A 17,245-nucleotide genomic window follows, 5' to 3' on the forward strand; every position below is an offset into this window, starting at 1 on the left:
CTTGCTCGCCGGGGAAGCTTGTTCGTCATTTCTTTTTTCGCCTGTTTTGACATTGTTTCATCGAGAGAAGGACTTGATTGGATACCCTACGGCGGCTTGGCAGGCGAGATTAAGGTGGTCTGTCGGTGAGAGTGGTGGTTAATGTTGAATCCCAGGCATACTCTATTTTCAGCTTTGCGTCAGTATCCTAGAGTGCCTAGCCAATTTACCCCAGGTCCTTGTGTCCTTTATAAGGGTTGTTGTTTCAGATTACCGCAGCGCGCTTCTCGCTGTATCTCCCACCGAGTAGCACAGCACAGGAAGAGGACGACGACCCCTTTCCCATTTGCCGAATTTGGCATCTCTTGGTAGAAACGGGTGTTATCATTGGCCAATGGCATCTGCGATAACAGGGTTGTGGCCAGCTTGAACCGAATACGTTGAGCAAAATCGAGAAGAGGGTTGACTCTGAGTGGCGGTAACGGTTTCACGAATTAGCAATTTTGGAAGATGCAATCTTCGTAAGTGGAAGAGTCGTCAGGAACGAGGTACTGTGCGGCGAGGAGGGAAAGGTGTCGTTTCCCAAGAAAAAGAGGAAAGCGCGAAACCGAGCAGGCACCAGGGCGGGGTGCACCGGAAGGGGCCGAACTGGGGAAACCTAATCCTACGGCGCCATCCGGCTGCAGTGCTCAGGGCACTGCAGCGGCAATGCACGCTACCCTACAGAGCCTCCAAACCTCAAGTCTGTAACCCCCATACAGATCATCATCGGCATGCGTGCCGCCACAGTGCATAGGATGGCAGGTGTCAAACCTGCATCTCGGCATCTACTTCCCAAAATTTGGGCAACGTACCTTGGAGGTAGGCTTTACATGCCGGAGTTTGATGCAGAAGGTTGGCGAAGGTAGCGGATGGTAGAGAAAAAAGTCCGAGCGAACAACTGAACCGGCACGACGGGATCAGTCTTGAAGATCCTCAACGGTGACAATGCCTACCTTCCTGTTCGAGGCCGTACAGCATCGCTCCAGGGCTCCAGACCTGCTTTCTCGGTTTCGGTTCCTGGCAACAGGAAGGCACATCTGAAGGGTCGATGCCCATCTCAGGTCTCGGCAATGTCGGTTCCTGCATCTGTCAGTCTCGCACCTTCCCCACATATCATGGCTCCTGCCTTGTCGTTTCATCACCTTGGTTTCCCCTGGTTGATGAGATCTAAGATTTCGGCATCGGTGAGTCGCACGGTTACGATGTTTTCCACCTTTTCCCCCATTCCAGTTTTTCCATCTCCCCCAGGTCGAGCCCAAGTTTCCCCCTGGTCGGAGGTGTCGCCGTTGCCCAGCCAAAATTGGTGGTATCTCGAGCGTAGGTGAGAGGCTGACCGCTGGAGCATTGATTGTAATTCCACTGGGTTATAATTAGGTCGCTGACGATTCCCTGATCTTCGCTAAAGTAGTACTACACGTGGGTGTGGATACCGACGAGCAGATCTCACTTTGGTTACCCCAGACGGTGACATGCACCCCCGGGAGCCTTGCGGCTCCCGTCGTACCTGTCGTACCTTGATCGATGAGGTGATCCCGTATTTTTCATGGGTGAAGTGAATTGCAGATTCCTTGGCTGCTGTCTTTGATCATTCAGTCCTTCGACTCCCTACCCACGAATTCCTCGTGCTACCGTAACGGCGATGCCTCCGCTTGCTAACGATACGTACAGAGACGTGCACGGCGCAAGGACTTGCAGCCCTGGCAAGGTGTCAGAAAAAGTGCTGGAACATGTCCATTAATGTTCCGAACAAAGCTATTTGGTTAACGGACGAAGCGACATCCGCAATGATCTTCACCGGAAGGGAGTGAGGTAAGTTGCTTCCTGATAATATCAAGATGATCTAGACCACTAGATCATCATGGTTGAGTTCGTCCAGCATCTCCGCCGGTTGTCACGGTGGACGGACAACCGTCAGAGGCCGAAGGCAGTCGTTCCAGACTCGTGTTTCCAAGTCATTTAAGCCTCCAAGTGCCATTTGCAAATGATGAAACGTCAGATCCTCATTAAAGATCAGGACGTTTACCTCGAAAGGGAACAGTTGAAGGAAGTCAGCAAACCTTTGAATTTCGTTGGAACAGGGAAGAAAACATGCGGTGAGGTAGTTAATCAAGTCAGCAGAGAGATAGCATAATTCAACAGCAACAGCTATCATGAGCCTCGGCGGCAATGTCCGCACCCATGTCGGCTTCATGTTAGCCTTTAGGCGAGTGGAGACTAGGCTAAATCTAAACCAGATCCCTTGTCAACAAGGCTTTGGAGCTACATCGCAGCGTCTTGCTGAAAAGGTCATGATATATCAAGTATGTAAACAGACCTCAAGAAGGTGTTATATAAGTGCATAGGTCATCAACTCCATAGTATCTGAAGAACAAGCCCGACACAAGAAGCAAGTACCAGCAACTTCAACAACTTCCCTCAACGATACAAATAAATAACTACCACCTTTACATCAAAACAACCAAAATGTCTGCATCGAACTCGACCAACAACAACATGTCTCCTACCACCGAGGTGGAAGACGTATTTCAGGCCTTTTTTCAGGGAGCAGGCAGTCCTTCCGATCAACGTCCAGCGAGCGAGAATGCGCACATGCCATCCCACACACGCTCTTTCTCGATGTTCAGTTCAGTGCCAGCGCAGGACGGTGTCTTTGGCCATTCCCAAGCTACCTCCTTCATGCCCTTCGAGCATCGGCACAGCTATCCGAGTACTCTCCACCAGTTCCCTATGCAGGCCGAGCAAGTCAATCGGAATCCGATGATGACAGCCACCTCCGGTTTTCCCAGCATGCCAGCTATGACCCAGTCCTACGGCGCGGCCGAGTCCCATTTTCGTTTCCCTACTCCCATGGTCAACCAGAGCGAATGGATTTCCACCCAGGGCGTGTAACAAAACATGAACAACGGATCCCATATGCCAATGGTGAATGGTAGTATGGCACCCGAGTGGACGGAGCGGCACACCGAGATCTTGAAGGAGGGCAAACGGTTGGGCAAAACCGTCCCGCAGATCGTCACGGAGCTCTATCAGCTTGATGGAAGATTTCGATCGAGCAACTGCGTCACGAAACGTTGGTTGAGGATGAAGGAGAGCTGTGTTTCGAAGCGTGTGGGTTGTACCAGGAAACAAACTTACTTATGCCAGTCGCTGACGGATCATCAATAATAGGAACGTGACACAATCATCTACAACCTCACTCCGACCATGGTCCAACTGATCTATACCGAGGTCGCCAGGCTCCAGCGTGGAAGGATGATGCAGATGGGCAGCGCTGCCAGTGCCCCTGGGTTGTCGGAGGCTATTGAGCAGGACGTCAAGGACATTGCCAGGCGCCACCTGGAGCGCTGCATTCAGGACATGGTCGTTCGTCTTTCTGGCAACGAGAATTGACTTTGGGTGATGGAGGGGGTTATTGGATCGTGAGAGCAATGGCTCGATGTCGCTTGTCGGAGGATCTTGGTGCGTCGGCGATGGTATTTTGTTTGGGTTATGGCGGCCTGGCGTTGGTTGTTGTTTGTAACTTGGTCGTTCCTGTAGGACAGGACATCACTGTAAACTTGGTTAAATTCAGTACTTGTTTTTGGCTGAACCTGTTGGGTGTGGCTACCGCACAGTAGTGAAAGCTTATCTGAATGCCCTCCAACATTCGCCAAACACTGTTAAGAAACTAACTTCAGTGCTAGCGAATAACTGGCTCATGCTTTCCGCTTGTGGTATTTACCCGAGTAAGGTATGGAAAGCTCGACGTCCCGCGGTCGTTGTTGAGGGCAATTCCAAGCAAGAATTGCAAAAAGAGGGAATCAACTTACGAACCGAGTGGCCATGGGAAAGTCGAAACGCAGAGTGTTGGATATTTGTATCTTGGTATGCCGCCTCACTCCCAATCCCACTCCCACATCCTCTCCCAGTAGGTACAGGATCCTTGATGTGGGATGTGGGAGCATCTGATTGCAGGTGTCCTACCGGTCCACTTCAGGCTTGAGAGCATGTGTACATGCATGTGCCGTGCGAATCGATTGTTGTCACTGCAGCCAGGTTAATCTCCGCGACAAGAACAACAAAACCCAAGTCAGAACACAGTTCATGTAGGGATCCTTTGTGATCATGCACTCGTTGTGGTCACCATTTCGCTGACATACCGCGTGTTGAAGCCTGTACTTGGTTGCTTTAGCGAGTAGGTACTGTAGGCTCGTAGGCTGGTGATCCCCTCTTTTAGTCGCAGTCTCGCCAGACCGAGACCGCCGGCGACTGATTGAAATATGAAGAAGGAAGAACGAGGGAGGGAAAAACGTCGCCTAGAGCGCAAAACACGAATTTGAAGGCAAGTCGGATTGATGAAGGGGCATCATTTTTCAGGCGCAAGAAAGTGAACTGCTGGTGGAAAGAGGGATGGATGGGAATGGGAGGTCTTCAACTGCCGCCGGCAGACGGCAAAGCACATTGCGGGCGCCAGCTTGCCTGCCGAGAGGATAGCTTTATCTTATCGCAACGCTGAATGGCTGGGCAAACGACATCATAAGAATCATTCACCGCACCGCCCGATCCTAAACTTCGACCCATCAACCAAGAACAACGAAGCTAATATCATGGCCACCGCTGTCCAATACAGAAACCAAATTCGAAGCCTTCCAACCCCAGCCTACGTTGGAATCTACCTACCTCCACATAAGTTTCCCTCTTCGACAGTCGACGCGTACCAGACACAGATGATTCCACGAAAGCCGACTCTGGAGATTGCCAAATCACGCGGCTCGCCGTGATAGTGTTCGGACCCCATTTTTGTACACGCGCTCATGTTACTGACAATTGACGCCGAGTACGTATAGTAACGAGTCCCCATGCGCGACTTCGAAATCTTCCTCTGCGAGCCGGAAACACGTCAAACACGTCCGGTGACCGATACGATACTGCGTGCCACAGTCGCCCGAGACGCTCGTCGCAGAGATTCCTGTAGGCTTCAGTCCGCAGGCCACGAACAAGTCCTGCCTGCTTTCGCGGAGCGGAAGCTCAAGGGACGGTAGCACAAAAGCAATCGAGCCGATCAACACGCGACGATGACCCGCGGCGCAACGTCAAATCACAAAGAGGAGCCAGTTCCGAGGAGGCGACAATTGACTGCCCATATACAAGCGTACAAGGACGTACTGGCGATAGATTGCGATCTGTCTACATGGCGGAAGGTGGGAGATGCGAGGACCTGAGCACGACCAGGCCTGTGGCCATAAAAGAATGACGAAGGGGAGAGGACACAAGAGCCGTTGGAAAAAGAGCGTGTGTGAGAGAGACAAGCAGAGCCGTCAACCAGCGTTGACAGTAAAATCCGATGGAGGAACAATGGAAGAGTAGAAAGATGGAAGAAGGTAAGAGAGACCGAAAGAAACGACAGACTGGGGGTCGTGACCAAAGCACGCGTCTCTGAGAGACGTTCTCCCAACAAAGGCGGTTCGGTTCTCCACCCCCTCCTGGATTCGAAAGTACTTGGACTCCCAGAAGACGATGGCTTCCCTGCCTTGGGTGTCATCAATCCGGAACCGTGCTAGATCACAGCCGACACTCTGTGTTCCTCTTTTCCGACTTGGTGCTTCCGGACCCGTGATCAAGCCCTTCGAGATCGTCACCAGCCTGAGCCCCGTTTCCCGTGGCACCCAGATTCTGAAGGTCATCGCCTCTTCTAGTTTCACTAGTCTCGGTGGCTTGGCTTTCGGTGTCCTTGGGCTTGATGCCAGTGGGTCTCGTATGCTGAAGCTCGCAAGCCTCTTCGGCCACGCCGTTTTGTCGGTCCAGCTCCTTCTTCAGCAAGGCGATCAAGCGGTCGGAATTGTCGATCATCACTTTGTTGAGGATCTGGTCGCGAGCAGTGCTTGTTAGCAGTCTACAACCCACAGGTCTGCCGCTTGAACGGGAGTCTGGTACAAACCTCGGCGAAGCCATGCCCGGAACCAGCTTCTGGCTGTTCATCCTCTCTGGTGCTGCCTTTGCTAGGCTGAGGAACCACATTGATGTCTTCCAGTGTTGAACGCTCACGTGCCTTTGCCAGATCTTCGGGTGGTTGGTTGATGTCCTGGGCATTGGACTGAAGAGACTTCGAGTCATAACCAAGATATCCAACCGAGGAAACACGTGCCGGACGGCCTCGCTGGCATGGTGCTGGCTGCCGTCCCGCTGATGTCGAGCCCGGGAGCGCGTGCATCGCCTGGGCAGGCGACCATCCAGATTCATGATGGCTTGACTCAGGGCATGAAGCCATCCAGGATCCTGCCCTGATGTCTGATTGGACCATACGGGAATCATTCTGACTTTCAGCGCCGACGTCGGCGGAGGGAGATTTTTCGTAGCTCTGCTGAGGCGACATGTTCACGGGTTTCTGTAAGCCCTTCCTTGAAGTCAGTGTTCTGCATCAAATGTTACTGGCTGGGAAAGGTAAGGATGCGAGTAGGTACTCACTTGGCTGCGGTTTTCGTTGATCGAACGATAACAATTCCGCTTGTACTAACTGCGATGATTTCGAAGAAGAGGAGAAGGCCGGGAACGGTTGACTTCACTGCCGCCCTTATTATTTCACGTCAAACACCTCCAGATGCGTGACGCATGACTTAAGGCTGCTCGCTCAATCTTTTTCAGACGCCTGCTGCTACACAACCATCGCATCTCAGCCCGGATTCGTAAACAAAGCCGGGCTCCGTTCTTGAAGCCTGAACAAATAAGGACAGATTTACCGAACAGCAGCTCCATGTGAAGCATTGTGAGAATCCATCTCTATGTACAAGCAAAATTGCCGCACGCACATCGAGTCGACATCAAACGACCTTGCGCCTCGACTTGCAGGTCGGCTTGTCCAGAAGGCCCCTGGCGTTCCCAATTGACTAATCAGCTGCAACACGCTAACGGTGCAACTGCAGGAAGGCATAAGCCATGGCATGGTGCCTGGCATGAAGCGACGTTGTTTTAGGCTTTAAGCCTGTGGGGATCTCGCGTATGATTGCTCTCTCGTGCCGATCTTCGACCGCAAGGCATACGCAGCCCAGCTGACAGATCAGATTTCGCCCCTGGCAGCTCGAGCCGAGCGGACTTCGTCTAAGATCAGGCAGCCCGACCTACCACAGCCTCCTCGCTCAAGGCCGCCTCTCCCACGACGTCCGGGTCGGGTCACTGCATCGACACTCGAAGGGGCTCCACCCGCTTTCTCCGGTTGAGGCATTATGCCAGTACTATTCGGTGAGCAGTCGGAGAGATATTGGGTCGCTTTTCTAGACTGGTGCTTTTTAGCCGTGATACTCACTGTAATGGTACCACATTCGTCGAAAAGGCAATGTTCTCCCTCGTTGGCATCAAGCTAGTCACCAATCCTTTGCATGAAATTGGTCCAAAATATGGTTCGCATTCGCCAAGCTTGCCATTTCCAAGGTCTTGCCCATGTCTTTGGCATCGTGAAATAATTTGAAGGCAACCGGCGCCTCCAGTCAGTCATTATGGTCAACTGTCTGGAAGCACCTGTGGTTTTTTGGCTGACAAGCCGGTGGACCCACCGGTCTTGTACACAAAGCACATTGTCCGGTCTGTTTTCCTTTATGATAAGAAGCCATTGGAGGGTTGGCTGTACAGTCTTCCCCTCCCGTTCTAACTCTCAAGCTTCTTCTGAAGGGTGGTGCTTACCGTTGACTTAGCGAGCGATCTTTACCACGCGCTTTTCTCATCTTTCCACAGTACGTTCTGCTCGACTTGCAAAGGTCTTGACTGTCATGTCTCGTAGAGTGTAGTGTCTGACATAAAAACTCAGGAACGCCCAATTCAAATACCTGCGATCAGTCACAGCCAAAGCATTAGCGACTTACTCGCCAACCACACCAAGCACGTCCACAAATCGGCAATTATGACTGCCAATAACAGGAACCAACCGTCTGAAGACGGTCACGCCCAGCCCGCCAGCGCTGGCCCTGCTCCTGTTGGCACCCAATTCAGCACCTTGGCGCAGGCCCTCATGCCTACGCTACTGGATGCGGTTCTTCAAGAACCAACTCGCACCGGCGCCTCGGTGAGCGATCAGGCACTGAGAACCGCGGTCCTCAATCCCAGCGTAAGTTTTTGAGCTATATTAAAAAAACCACAGACTCTCATATTCAGATATTAATTGCTTCAATTTTGTCGATGAACAGATCCTCTCCAACGCGATCACTGCAGTCATGCCAGAAGCCCTCGAAATCGTTCTTGCGGGGGTCACGGCGGCGATTGGCCCAGCGTACGCCCCTAACGAGGCAGACATCGAGTACCTGAAAGATCACATCTCCTTCTGGTATCAGCGCAAGATCTTGCTGCAGCAGATTGCTTCTTCGACCGCGAACTAGGTGTTCGAACCTTTCTGTTCCTGGAAGCATGGGTTCTGTTCAGTTCCGATTTCACTTCACACTTTTTTCCTTTGTTCACGTATATCTTCCATTATAACTCTCATGAACAGAACTCAGGAAGGAACCTGAACGCACTCTCATCCATAGCATAATGTCTTAACAATCATGTATCCGACCTTCATGTATCCGACCTTCATGTCTCTACGACACCAATGAACATCTCTTTTGTCAGCAACAACCTGCAGTACCAATATAGCACATTAACCAGACACCTCGTGTTAACCCATATCTCAACCTCATAGGTACTGCCTGAGGGTATGCAGAAACATGAAAGTACTTCCATGAGGTCATTGTGTTTCTGAATATCCCTAGAACTCATCGTTAGCGAGTTTGATGTGCGCGCAGTAGCACATCAAGAAGGAGAGGCGGGAACAGGAAGAAGACTGGAAGCGGCTCGATGCACGCTAGAAAATACGATTAGCGTGTTAGTGCTCTTTGCGGGCGCCCTAAGATAAAATGTCGCCGCTATTATCTAATTGTTATCGCACGGACACTGCGTCACCGATTCCTGACCCATCACCACTTATAGCACTAACATCCCAACGTGGAGTCTGTTAGTGCACTTACGTTTCTTCCTGTCCCAACTCTTTGTGCCCAACACCATGTTTATTCTCCATTCAAGCACTTCCATTTGGCGGCATCTCTATCTTACGATTCCACCTCCATCTTGCGCGTAATGAGATGTGTTTTAGCAGTCATATGTTAGATACTAGAAAAGGTCTAACCCAGGATCTAGCCTTTCATTGCCCAGGGAAGGAGCAGCTTGCCCCAAACAGTGGTAAACCGCTGTCAACAGCGCTGCACAGCGTCATCTGCATCTTTGCATACTAGTATCACGGCTTCTGCACATCATAACTTCTGCGGAGGCTTATGCAAGAGCTGACCCAAGTCAACCAGCGGCCATAAGAACTTCACAGAACGAACGTTAGGGGTCGCGCTCACTCCATGAGACAAGACGTGGCTGCCCGTCTTAGGGTGAGTGCGTTGGAAGCCACGATCCAGCGGCATGGGCCAAATTCCGTTCGGGGCTTTCCGACCGGGCAAACACACTGCCAGTTGCCGAGACTCAAGAACCTTGACAGTCGCCAGTGAACAAAGTCTGGTGATGCTTCAAGATTGAATTTGAAGGTGCACCTCAGCGTACGGAGAAGTATCAATGAGATCTAAGCTCTCAATTGCGTCCTTTGTTTCGAAAGTCCCAGTTGCCAAAAAATGTTGTGGTCAGCTCAATCCAACATCCTCAGGAGGTCTTGGCAACCGTCAGGGTCCCTGTCCAGGCTTGGAGATGCAGGTGAGACAGTTGATGGTATTCTGTGGCCAAGGACCACTTTCCCCGCCAGGCGGTGAAGCGGAAATGTTGTGTCGTTGGCGAATTGACAAAATGGAAGGAAGGAACAAGACGGGAAGGACAACAGTCAGGCTGCTAACGCAAGTGTTCTTCCTTTTTGGCGGGGACTCGCTGACGCCATCAGGAACGACAGCTCTGACAGGTACCTAGACCTAGACCGCACATCCCCATCCCACTGGCTGTCCCTTGGCATCATCAATGCCCATCAACCCCTGACCGTTACAACCGCGCCCTTCCCGGTCCGGGCAGGCCGGAACAAGAAACCGTGAACGCCCACAAATACGCCTTGTCTGGGGCAAGCAGCCCGGGACCGATGAGATAGCACACTCCATCCATTGATATTCCAGCGCCCGGTGCCTGACCCCGGATCGGATGTACTTTTGCAACCGGGGGGGAGGGGCCTCGATTCGCGATCATCCCATATCCGATTCCACTCCTAGGTTTTCCGGCCCGCCCGTAGTGCGGTCTCCGAATGTCAACCTAGGGTAGAAACGACAAGTCACTCCGGGCCAACTTCCTCCCTTCCGCTATCTGCCTCGCTGAGGCAAATCTTGATCCGGGCATCGAAAGGGGGCTTGACAAGAATGCCCATTCATGAAACCGACAGCGAAATTACACATGCGGTGCTGGGGTTGTCAAGCGTTGTTGTCTCTCAGCTGGAACCGTGATTCTGCGAGACACTTGTCCGGCGGTCCAGTTGTCTCGTAACGGGTCTCTTGGCGGACAGAAACCCTCGTGTTCCTGACACTCGGCTGCGCTACGCCTACCCCTGTATATAGGGCGAACAGCCAGCGTAATAAAACGGTCCGAAAGACGGGATGGAAGCATCTCTTGGCGCTGGGGGGCTAACATAATTGGTGGCGGCCCTGAAATACAACTAGCGTCTTCGTGGGCCATCCCCGCCGGCTGTTTGCTCGCTTCATCCTGCCACACTTGCATCCCGCCCCGAGTCCAAGACCTCGGATCACCACCTGCTCGACCACCCTTGATGAGACGGGGCCGGATAGTGATGGGCACCGGTTCGGCACAGTCTCTGAAGAACATGTTTCTACACAGCCAGGTGGAAGGGTCGTTAGAAACGTCAACGTTCAATTGATGCGGACCGTCATGTCTTAGGAGGCTGGGAGACGCCATTAAAGAATGCTTGAGATAGTCTAGTTCTTATAACCTAGTACCCTATAAGCAAGGAGACGGGGGGGCGGGCGACTTCCAGGCAATGAACCCACGAGAAAAACCCATCGGATGATTCACAACCCAGGGGGCGCTATCGCGATCAACCTGAATAAGTCGGGTGCAAATTTCGTGCAATCCCCTGATGGCCGCGCGTATTAGCTTCGAAGCTTTCTTGGCCTGGTAAACGGGAATATGTCTCGCAGGAAGATAGAGGTTGCGGAATAGAGTGCGGAAATAGCAGCAAGCAGTATCGGTGTGATGTCGAAGTTGAAAGTTGAAACGGCTCTTGGCTCCTGCAGGCCGTGGGCCAGGCTTTGTTTCCGTGACCAAATGGACTCATCTCTGGCACGATCGGGTTGACGAGCGGTCCCCGGCCTATACCCGATCAGGTACCGAGACAATGTTCGTAGTAGCGGTCATGGCCAATACCTAGAGGGTTCCTGTCAAACAAACCCCAAATATTGAATGTCAAAGCGGCAGTAGACCCACCGAACGGGTCCCGCCCGTCCCGCCGCTCGGGTGTGACCCACATTGACTTCCATTGCTTGCTCCAGTCCGCACTGTCCGCTTACCTCGGAGAAAGGTTCACTGACTGTTCCGAGGAAACGTCGAACTGGTCTGGATCGGATCCGAAATTAAGTTTCCGGAGATTAAGATTTGGAGCTGGAATCCTTTCAAGAGGATTTGACTCGAGATTTGTCGGGTCCCTTTTTCCTGGGTGACAACAACCAAGCTGCACAAAGCAGACCTGTTCTCCACTTGCGCCCGCGTTATTGCAATAACATTATTGGCCGTACCCGACCGGCTGGGCATAATAAATGGGACGGGACGGAGTAAACAATTGAGTCCAATTGCAGATGCAAGTCATGAACGATTGAGGAATGGCAGATGGTTTTTGTTTACAATAACTGCAACGCAAATAATCGCCTGACGAACAGCCAAGGTCCAGATGCACCAGAGCCTTTTACTTTGGGTAAGGTAGAGGGGCTTGATGGGGTCCCAGTCGGAGGAATGTCACCGGATGTGCGTCGTGTGTCGGGTTGCACGGTCCAAGTCGTTTACCACGCACTTGCTTCATGCCGGCACCGCACTCGCTTCGATCTTATCACGAAGATCGGGAAGCGGAAGAAGTCGACATTGCCCCGTGGTGACGAGACAGGGCACATCTGCAACCAACCTCCCCCCTTTTGGCTCTGCCAGATCTAGAGATCCTCCATCGTCCTATGGGTTGCACAATCTCGTGCTTCATTGGCATTGCTCCTTAGCTCATGATCTCGCTCTACTCTCCGATGACTTCAAGCGACCTGACTGATTAGGAAGGAAGTCACACCAGACTGAGCAGTCGCTAAAGGTCTCGTGACGCCTCAGCTATTGCCTGTGCAGTTGAAACCAAAAGTCAGGAACAATAGCACCGTAAACGGCCGACTCGGTGTCGATCATCTGCTGTGCAATCAGGTACCATTCTCATCAGCCGCCCACTTGCCGGTATCTTTGACGGTCCCCAGTTCCTAGGTCTTCGTTCAGAAACTTCTATTCCTGTCGCTTCCACTTCACATTAGTCAATCTTCACCATCCTCCGCCCTTGGCCAGCTGAACGTCAATCTAGTGCCGCTATTGTAGTGTATAAGGTTTGGCGTGTGGTGACGATGCCATCCACATTCCTCCGTAGTGCCAGTTAACCGTCGATTTAGCGGCAACCGTTGGGGGCCCGGGGGGATGCCAGCGTCACCTTGTCAGCGGAGTCAGAGGGATGTTCCTGTATTGATGCATTTGTGGTTTAACAGCTCCAAGACTGCGCTATTCTCGTTCAGGAAGAAGCACGCGATGCTCGCGAGCAATCAGTACCCTGGAGTCCGTTTCGGCGATCACCAAAATATCTCGACGGAGTGAAAGGTGAGTGTCATGGACCGATCCAACAGTCGATAGGGCTTCAGGTTATCTCAGTGTTCAGACTACTTTGTTGGGTAAAAGGCGACCTGCGGTCGCAAGGGGGGCCTGCGGCCCGTGCGCTGGCGCGCACCTTCCCCCGTATACTTCGTACCCGGGTTTTTCAATTGAATTTTTCCAATCTTTCTATGAGTTGGTCCGTACGTTGTTTATTTTAATATATTTACCGTAATTAATTAAGAATGCCTAAAAAAGAGGTCTAAGTTTGCTATTAGACAGTGTAATGGCCGACGTGATACGGAACTACGTATGGTTCGAAACAACTATATAAGACCACTTGAGTATCAAATCTTCCAGCTTCGATTACTTGTATCCTTTTGTGAAAACACGGGCTGGTTAGTGTAGTAGTCTGCCACCGCCGTAACAGACAGTATATAGTTACAGATTTTTATATCGATAAATATACTAGAAATATTCCTCAACTATAAAATAATATAATAATTTCTAACGATGTAAAATATATAGGAAAAATACCCTTATTGAAAGGAATATAATAATATGTTTAATTTTTTTATATAAGCAATTTAGACTTCGATTTTAGGATTAAATTAAAAAAAATTACAGGTTTTTATTTTATATACTTATATTATACGATTGTATTTTTTATCCTAACTTTTTAAAATTTTATAAGTATAGTTATAATAATATTTTGATGCTATAGGTATTACAGGCAAAGGGTCGAGTGTAGATATAAATATACATAATTATACGAGGTATCACAGGGTTAGACCTCTGTGACTGTCATACGTGATTGCTGTTATGGTCTTACCACCATGTACCATTCACATGCTTGTGCAGGCTGCAGCTGCTTCTGAGACTGCTGTAGTCTGATTGGCCAGGTCCTCCCAGCCTCGCGCGGCTGGGACCCTACTTAAGGCCAGTCCTCCGCGTACAGCTTACGACTGTTCCCTTTCCTCCCTCGTGCAATTACGTATATCTCCGTCTACACTCGACCCTTTGCCCGTGATACGAGGGAGGAAAGGGAACAGTCGTAAGCTGTACGCGGAGGACTGGCCTTAAGTAGGGTCCCAGCCGCGCGAGGCTGGGAGGACCTGGCCAATCAGACTGCAGCAGTCTCAGAAGTAGCTACAGCTTGCACAAGCATGTGAGTGGTACATGGTGGTAAGACTATGACAGCAATCACGTACGACAGTCACAGAGGTCTAACTCTATGACAAATATAATGAAAAGAAGAATTACGAATTCGAATAAACGGAATACTGGTAAAAACTGGAATAGATATTAAAATAGAAGAAAATATAATTAGAATAAGAATACTAGGTTAAAGCCTATTTAATTATAATAATCGTCGTTGCTGAAGGGTATCTAATTATTTATATTACTACGCGTTAGCTATATTCGTATCATTTAATCGTAATAATTATCATTGCTAAAGGGTATCTAATTATTATTATACGTTAGCTATATTTATATTTTAGAGGTCGTTTTCTATAATAGACACCTAAAAGTAGTACCATTAAATAAATCTCATTTACGCGATAAAGAATATACTAGATTTATTATAATACAACGTATTATTATAAAATTATAGTATTAACGTTAATTTAGTTAATCGATTTGTAAACCTATATACAGTTCAGATCTAATCATATACTTAGACCTCCTTGAGCGGAGGGCAAAAATATTGCCAAAAATGGTATTTCAATTGTATTTATCGAAAAATTTGTAATTACTGTACGGACCGTCAGGTCCGTCCCTGCCCGGGAGCTCAAGGTGGTCTGAGCGCTGAAATAAGCTTCAGGGGCCAGGTGGGTCGGCTCAGGTGCCGTGCTGTATATGCACACAGCCTGTATACCGTACTTGCATCTTTTGTCTCCTGGGGACGATCCCAGCCCTTCACAGTCAGCAAAAGCTTGTCAACAATACCAAGGAAAAGCCAGCGCTACACTAGAAGGCCCTGTTGACCTTCCCGAACCTGGAACGGCGGATTCGGCTGTGGTGCATCCCGTCACCACCCCTCTATGTTGGCCAGGTTCCGATTGGCGGATCTGCCCTGACCCATCCAACCTCCAATCTTGCACCTAACACAGTTCATTCTCTCTTTACTACACAGGAACCTCCAAGACGGCCAGCCAAAATATCATTACACTCATTTCCCATCTACGCAATGCCCAACACAGCGTACGTCGCCCGTTCACAGAGAAAACGGCGATGGCTGGCATTCCTCCCTGCTTGCTGCCTAACTCTCACAAATGACCTTATCATCGACTCCGTTTCCCTCGATCCTGGCCGACTGTCGAGGGGTTTACAAAAAGGACCAGGGCCAGGTCCCCATGTGGGCATGATGTCGCGACTTCACGCCTCTTCTAGCGAACCAATACTAAACCACTGCCGCAAACACAACTGGGGAAGGACGATGGCTTTACTGCCAATCAGTTGAACTGCCCACCGCGAAGAGTTCCTGGAAGACGGTGCAAAGGTTGCGATGGACCCTTCATGGGCAAAAGCATAAAGATTGTTGATGCTGCCGCCCAGGGCAGACACCCACCACTTTTGACTTCATTAGCCGTGCTCACCCAGGCCACTTCACATCTTCATCACTTAGTACCGTCATCCTCGCGATCCGCGTTCCTACTACATACCCGACTTTTGCAAGTCGATAGTAGATCATGTTGAATCTCAACCGCCAACCCTCCACCTCTGACGAGCACGGCTCGGCTCACAACCTCCAACCTGGGGGTGGAAGTCGCCCTGGGCAACACGCAGACAGCAACATTACTCAAGGGCAACTGGCGTTAGTCGGTTACTCCTCGTCGGCACCCAGGCCAGCATCGAACGTCAATTTTGACATACCTCAGGCCGCCCCTTTGATGACGAGCGATCTTCAACATCAGCAAACGGCCTTGTTGCAGTATCCGTCACAGGTCGAGCAGGACACGTCTGCCATGTTGGGAATGCCCATCATGTCATACCCAACAACCAACACGGGTATCGGCAACCTGCCGGCCAGAGAAGGTGTCCCGTCGGTTTACACGCAGGGTTACGGCGGACCCGTGCCTTCCATTTCTTACCCTAACCCCACGGCCGGCCAAGGCGGATGGTACTACGGTCAGCAAGTGCCGCCGGCCCAGCCCGGTGTGTACCAAAACGACGGTTCACACAGGCCTAATCCCCGAGGTGCGGCGCCTTCTGAGCGGGATTGGAGCGAGGAGCACACCTGGATCTTGCGGGAGGGCAAGCGCTTGGGGATGAAAGTCCACGAGATCACGCATTGGCTGTCGCTCATTGATGGCATTGAGAGAACCCCAAATTGCATTACGAAGCGCTGGGCAAGAATCAAGCAGAAGTGTGTCCCGAAAGAAGTGAGTAGCAGTAGCACCAGCAGCAGCATACACCGGCTCAAGTCACTGACTATCACCCAATAAATGTAGGAAAAGGACGAAATCGTCCGCGACTTGACTCCGACCTTGACCCAGCTGATCTACGATGCGGTGTGCAACAAACTCGGGGGTCAGAGGCTCAACGACGCCGGGCAGTTGACCGATGTTGAGCGGGACGTGAAGGAGATTACGAGGCAGCATATGGAGCGGTGCATTCAGGAGGTCCTCGTCCGGGCTCTGGGTAACTAGGCCGAGGTCTGGATTACGGGGAACCTCAACTTTCACTTCACCTTGTTGCACAAGTCGTCTTTGCATTTTTCCTTTCTGGTCGCGGTATATCACCTCGTTGTATTAATCGGTTCTCACCAATCTCGTCGTTTTTGTCAAGATCCTGTCATTTCCAGCTTGTTCCGTTTGTTTCTGCTTTTCTGTTAGTTAGCTACCTAGTCACGTTCTTTTTTTGTCTCTAACCATTCTGTTGGCCGATGTGAAGGGTACTTACCAAAATAGCTAAAAACTGCGCACCTAATGTCGAGGTGATAGCGAGAGCGCTCAACTAAACCACTTGATTTCGTAGTGAAATGAAAGGGTTGATGTTAAGTCCAGATAATGATGTTGACTAAAGATGTTTATGTATCCAAAGGGGCAAGAACAAACCTGAATTGGCAATAGCCTCACAGGCCAAAACAGAGTACCAAAGAAGGGCCAAAGGACACGCTTCCATAGGATTGGTCGATGACGGGTGTCTTGACGTTCGACAGCGGAAGGAACGACATCCGTCGAGGTAAGGTACTCAGCGCTTTCGAAACATGATCGTGAGGGAGATGGGAGGCCCAAATTCTATTTCAGCGCGGGCATGTTATGATATTTACTCTGCGGCTCGGACCCGGAAGAAGGAGCGTCCGACTGCTCTGATGTGACTGGAACATGCTCATCTCGGGGGTTGAGCCGTCTTCCAGGTTTGTACCGACTCTAGGCACCACCTCGTCATACGGCACAAATTTCGGTGAGCA

The 17,245-nt window shown here is 50.7% G+C and overlaps 4 protein-coding genes across 4 annotated transcripts; 3 read left to right on the forward strand and 1 right to left on the reverse strand.

Annotated features, from left to right (window-relative positions):
• Positions 1-2,484: 2,484 nt before the first annotated feature.
• Positions 2,485-3,411, forward strand: B0H65DRAFT_549296 (uncharacterized protein; the record flags this gene model as incomplete). The annotated part of the gene is made up of 3 exons (XM_062829649.1): positions 2,485-2,906; positions 2,955-3,129; positions 3,190-3,411. 3 exons carry the CDS (start codon positions 2,485-2,487, stop codon positions 3,409-3,411), a joined length of 819 nt encoding a protein of 272 aa, XP_062682228.1.
• A 2,053-nt stretch (positions 3,412-5,464) lies between these two features.
• B0H65DRAFT_210328 (uncharacterized protein) lies at positions 5,465-6,562 on the reverse strand. The gene is made up of 2 exons (XM_062821925.1): positions 6,466-6,562; positions 5,465-6,385 (listed from the first exon to the last, which is right to left on the reverse strand). Exon 2 carries the CDS (start codon positions 6,310-6,312, stop codon positions 5,563-5,565), a length of 750 nt encoding a protein of 249 aa, XP_062682229.1. The 5' UTR covers positions 6,313-6,385; positions 6,466-6,562; the 3' UTR covers positions 5,465-5,562.
• A 1,329-nt stretch (positions 6,563-7,891) lies between these two features.
• B0H65DRAFT_442953 (uncharacterized protein) lies at positions 7,892-8,363 on the forward strand (the record flags this gene model as incomplete). Its single annotated transcript, XM_062825605.1, has 2 exons — positions 7,892-8,095; positions 8,175-8,363. 2 exons carry the CDS (start codon positions 7,892-7,894, stop codon positions 8,361-8,363), a joined length of 393 nt encoding a protein of 130 aa, XP_062682230.1.
• A 7,158-nt stretch (positions 8,364-15,521) lies between these two features.
• On the forward strand, positions 15,522-16,481 carry B0H65DRAFT_549299 (uncharacterized protein; the record flags this gene model as incomplete). The annotated part of the gene is made up of 2 exons (XM_062829650.1): positions 15,522-16,214; positions 16,284-16,481. 2 exons carry the CDS (start codon positions 15,522-15,524, stop codon positions 16,479-16,481), a joined length of 891 nt encoding a protein of 296 aa, XP_062682231.1.
• Positions 16,482-17,245: the final 764 nt, after the last annotated feature.

The sequence above is a fragment of the Neurospora tetraspora genome, assembly GCF_033439725.1.
Source record: "Neurospora tetraspora strain CBS 560.94 chromosome Unknown B0H65scaffold_4, whole genome shotgun sequence".
Lineage (NCBI taxonomy): Eukaryota > Fungi > Ascomycota > Sordariomycetes > Sordariales > Sordariaceae > Neurospora > Neurospora tetraspora.

Bases quoted from the DNA above. Each gene is read 5' to 3' on its own strand.
- B0H65DRAFT_210328 (XM_062821925.1), bottom strand. From the start codon at position 6,312: ATGATTCCCGTATGGTCCAATCAGACATCAGGGCAGGATCCTGGATGG.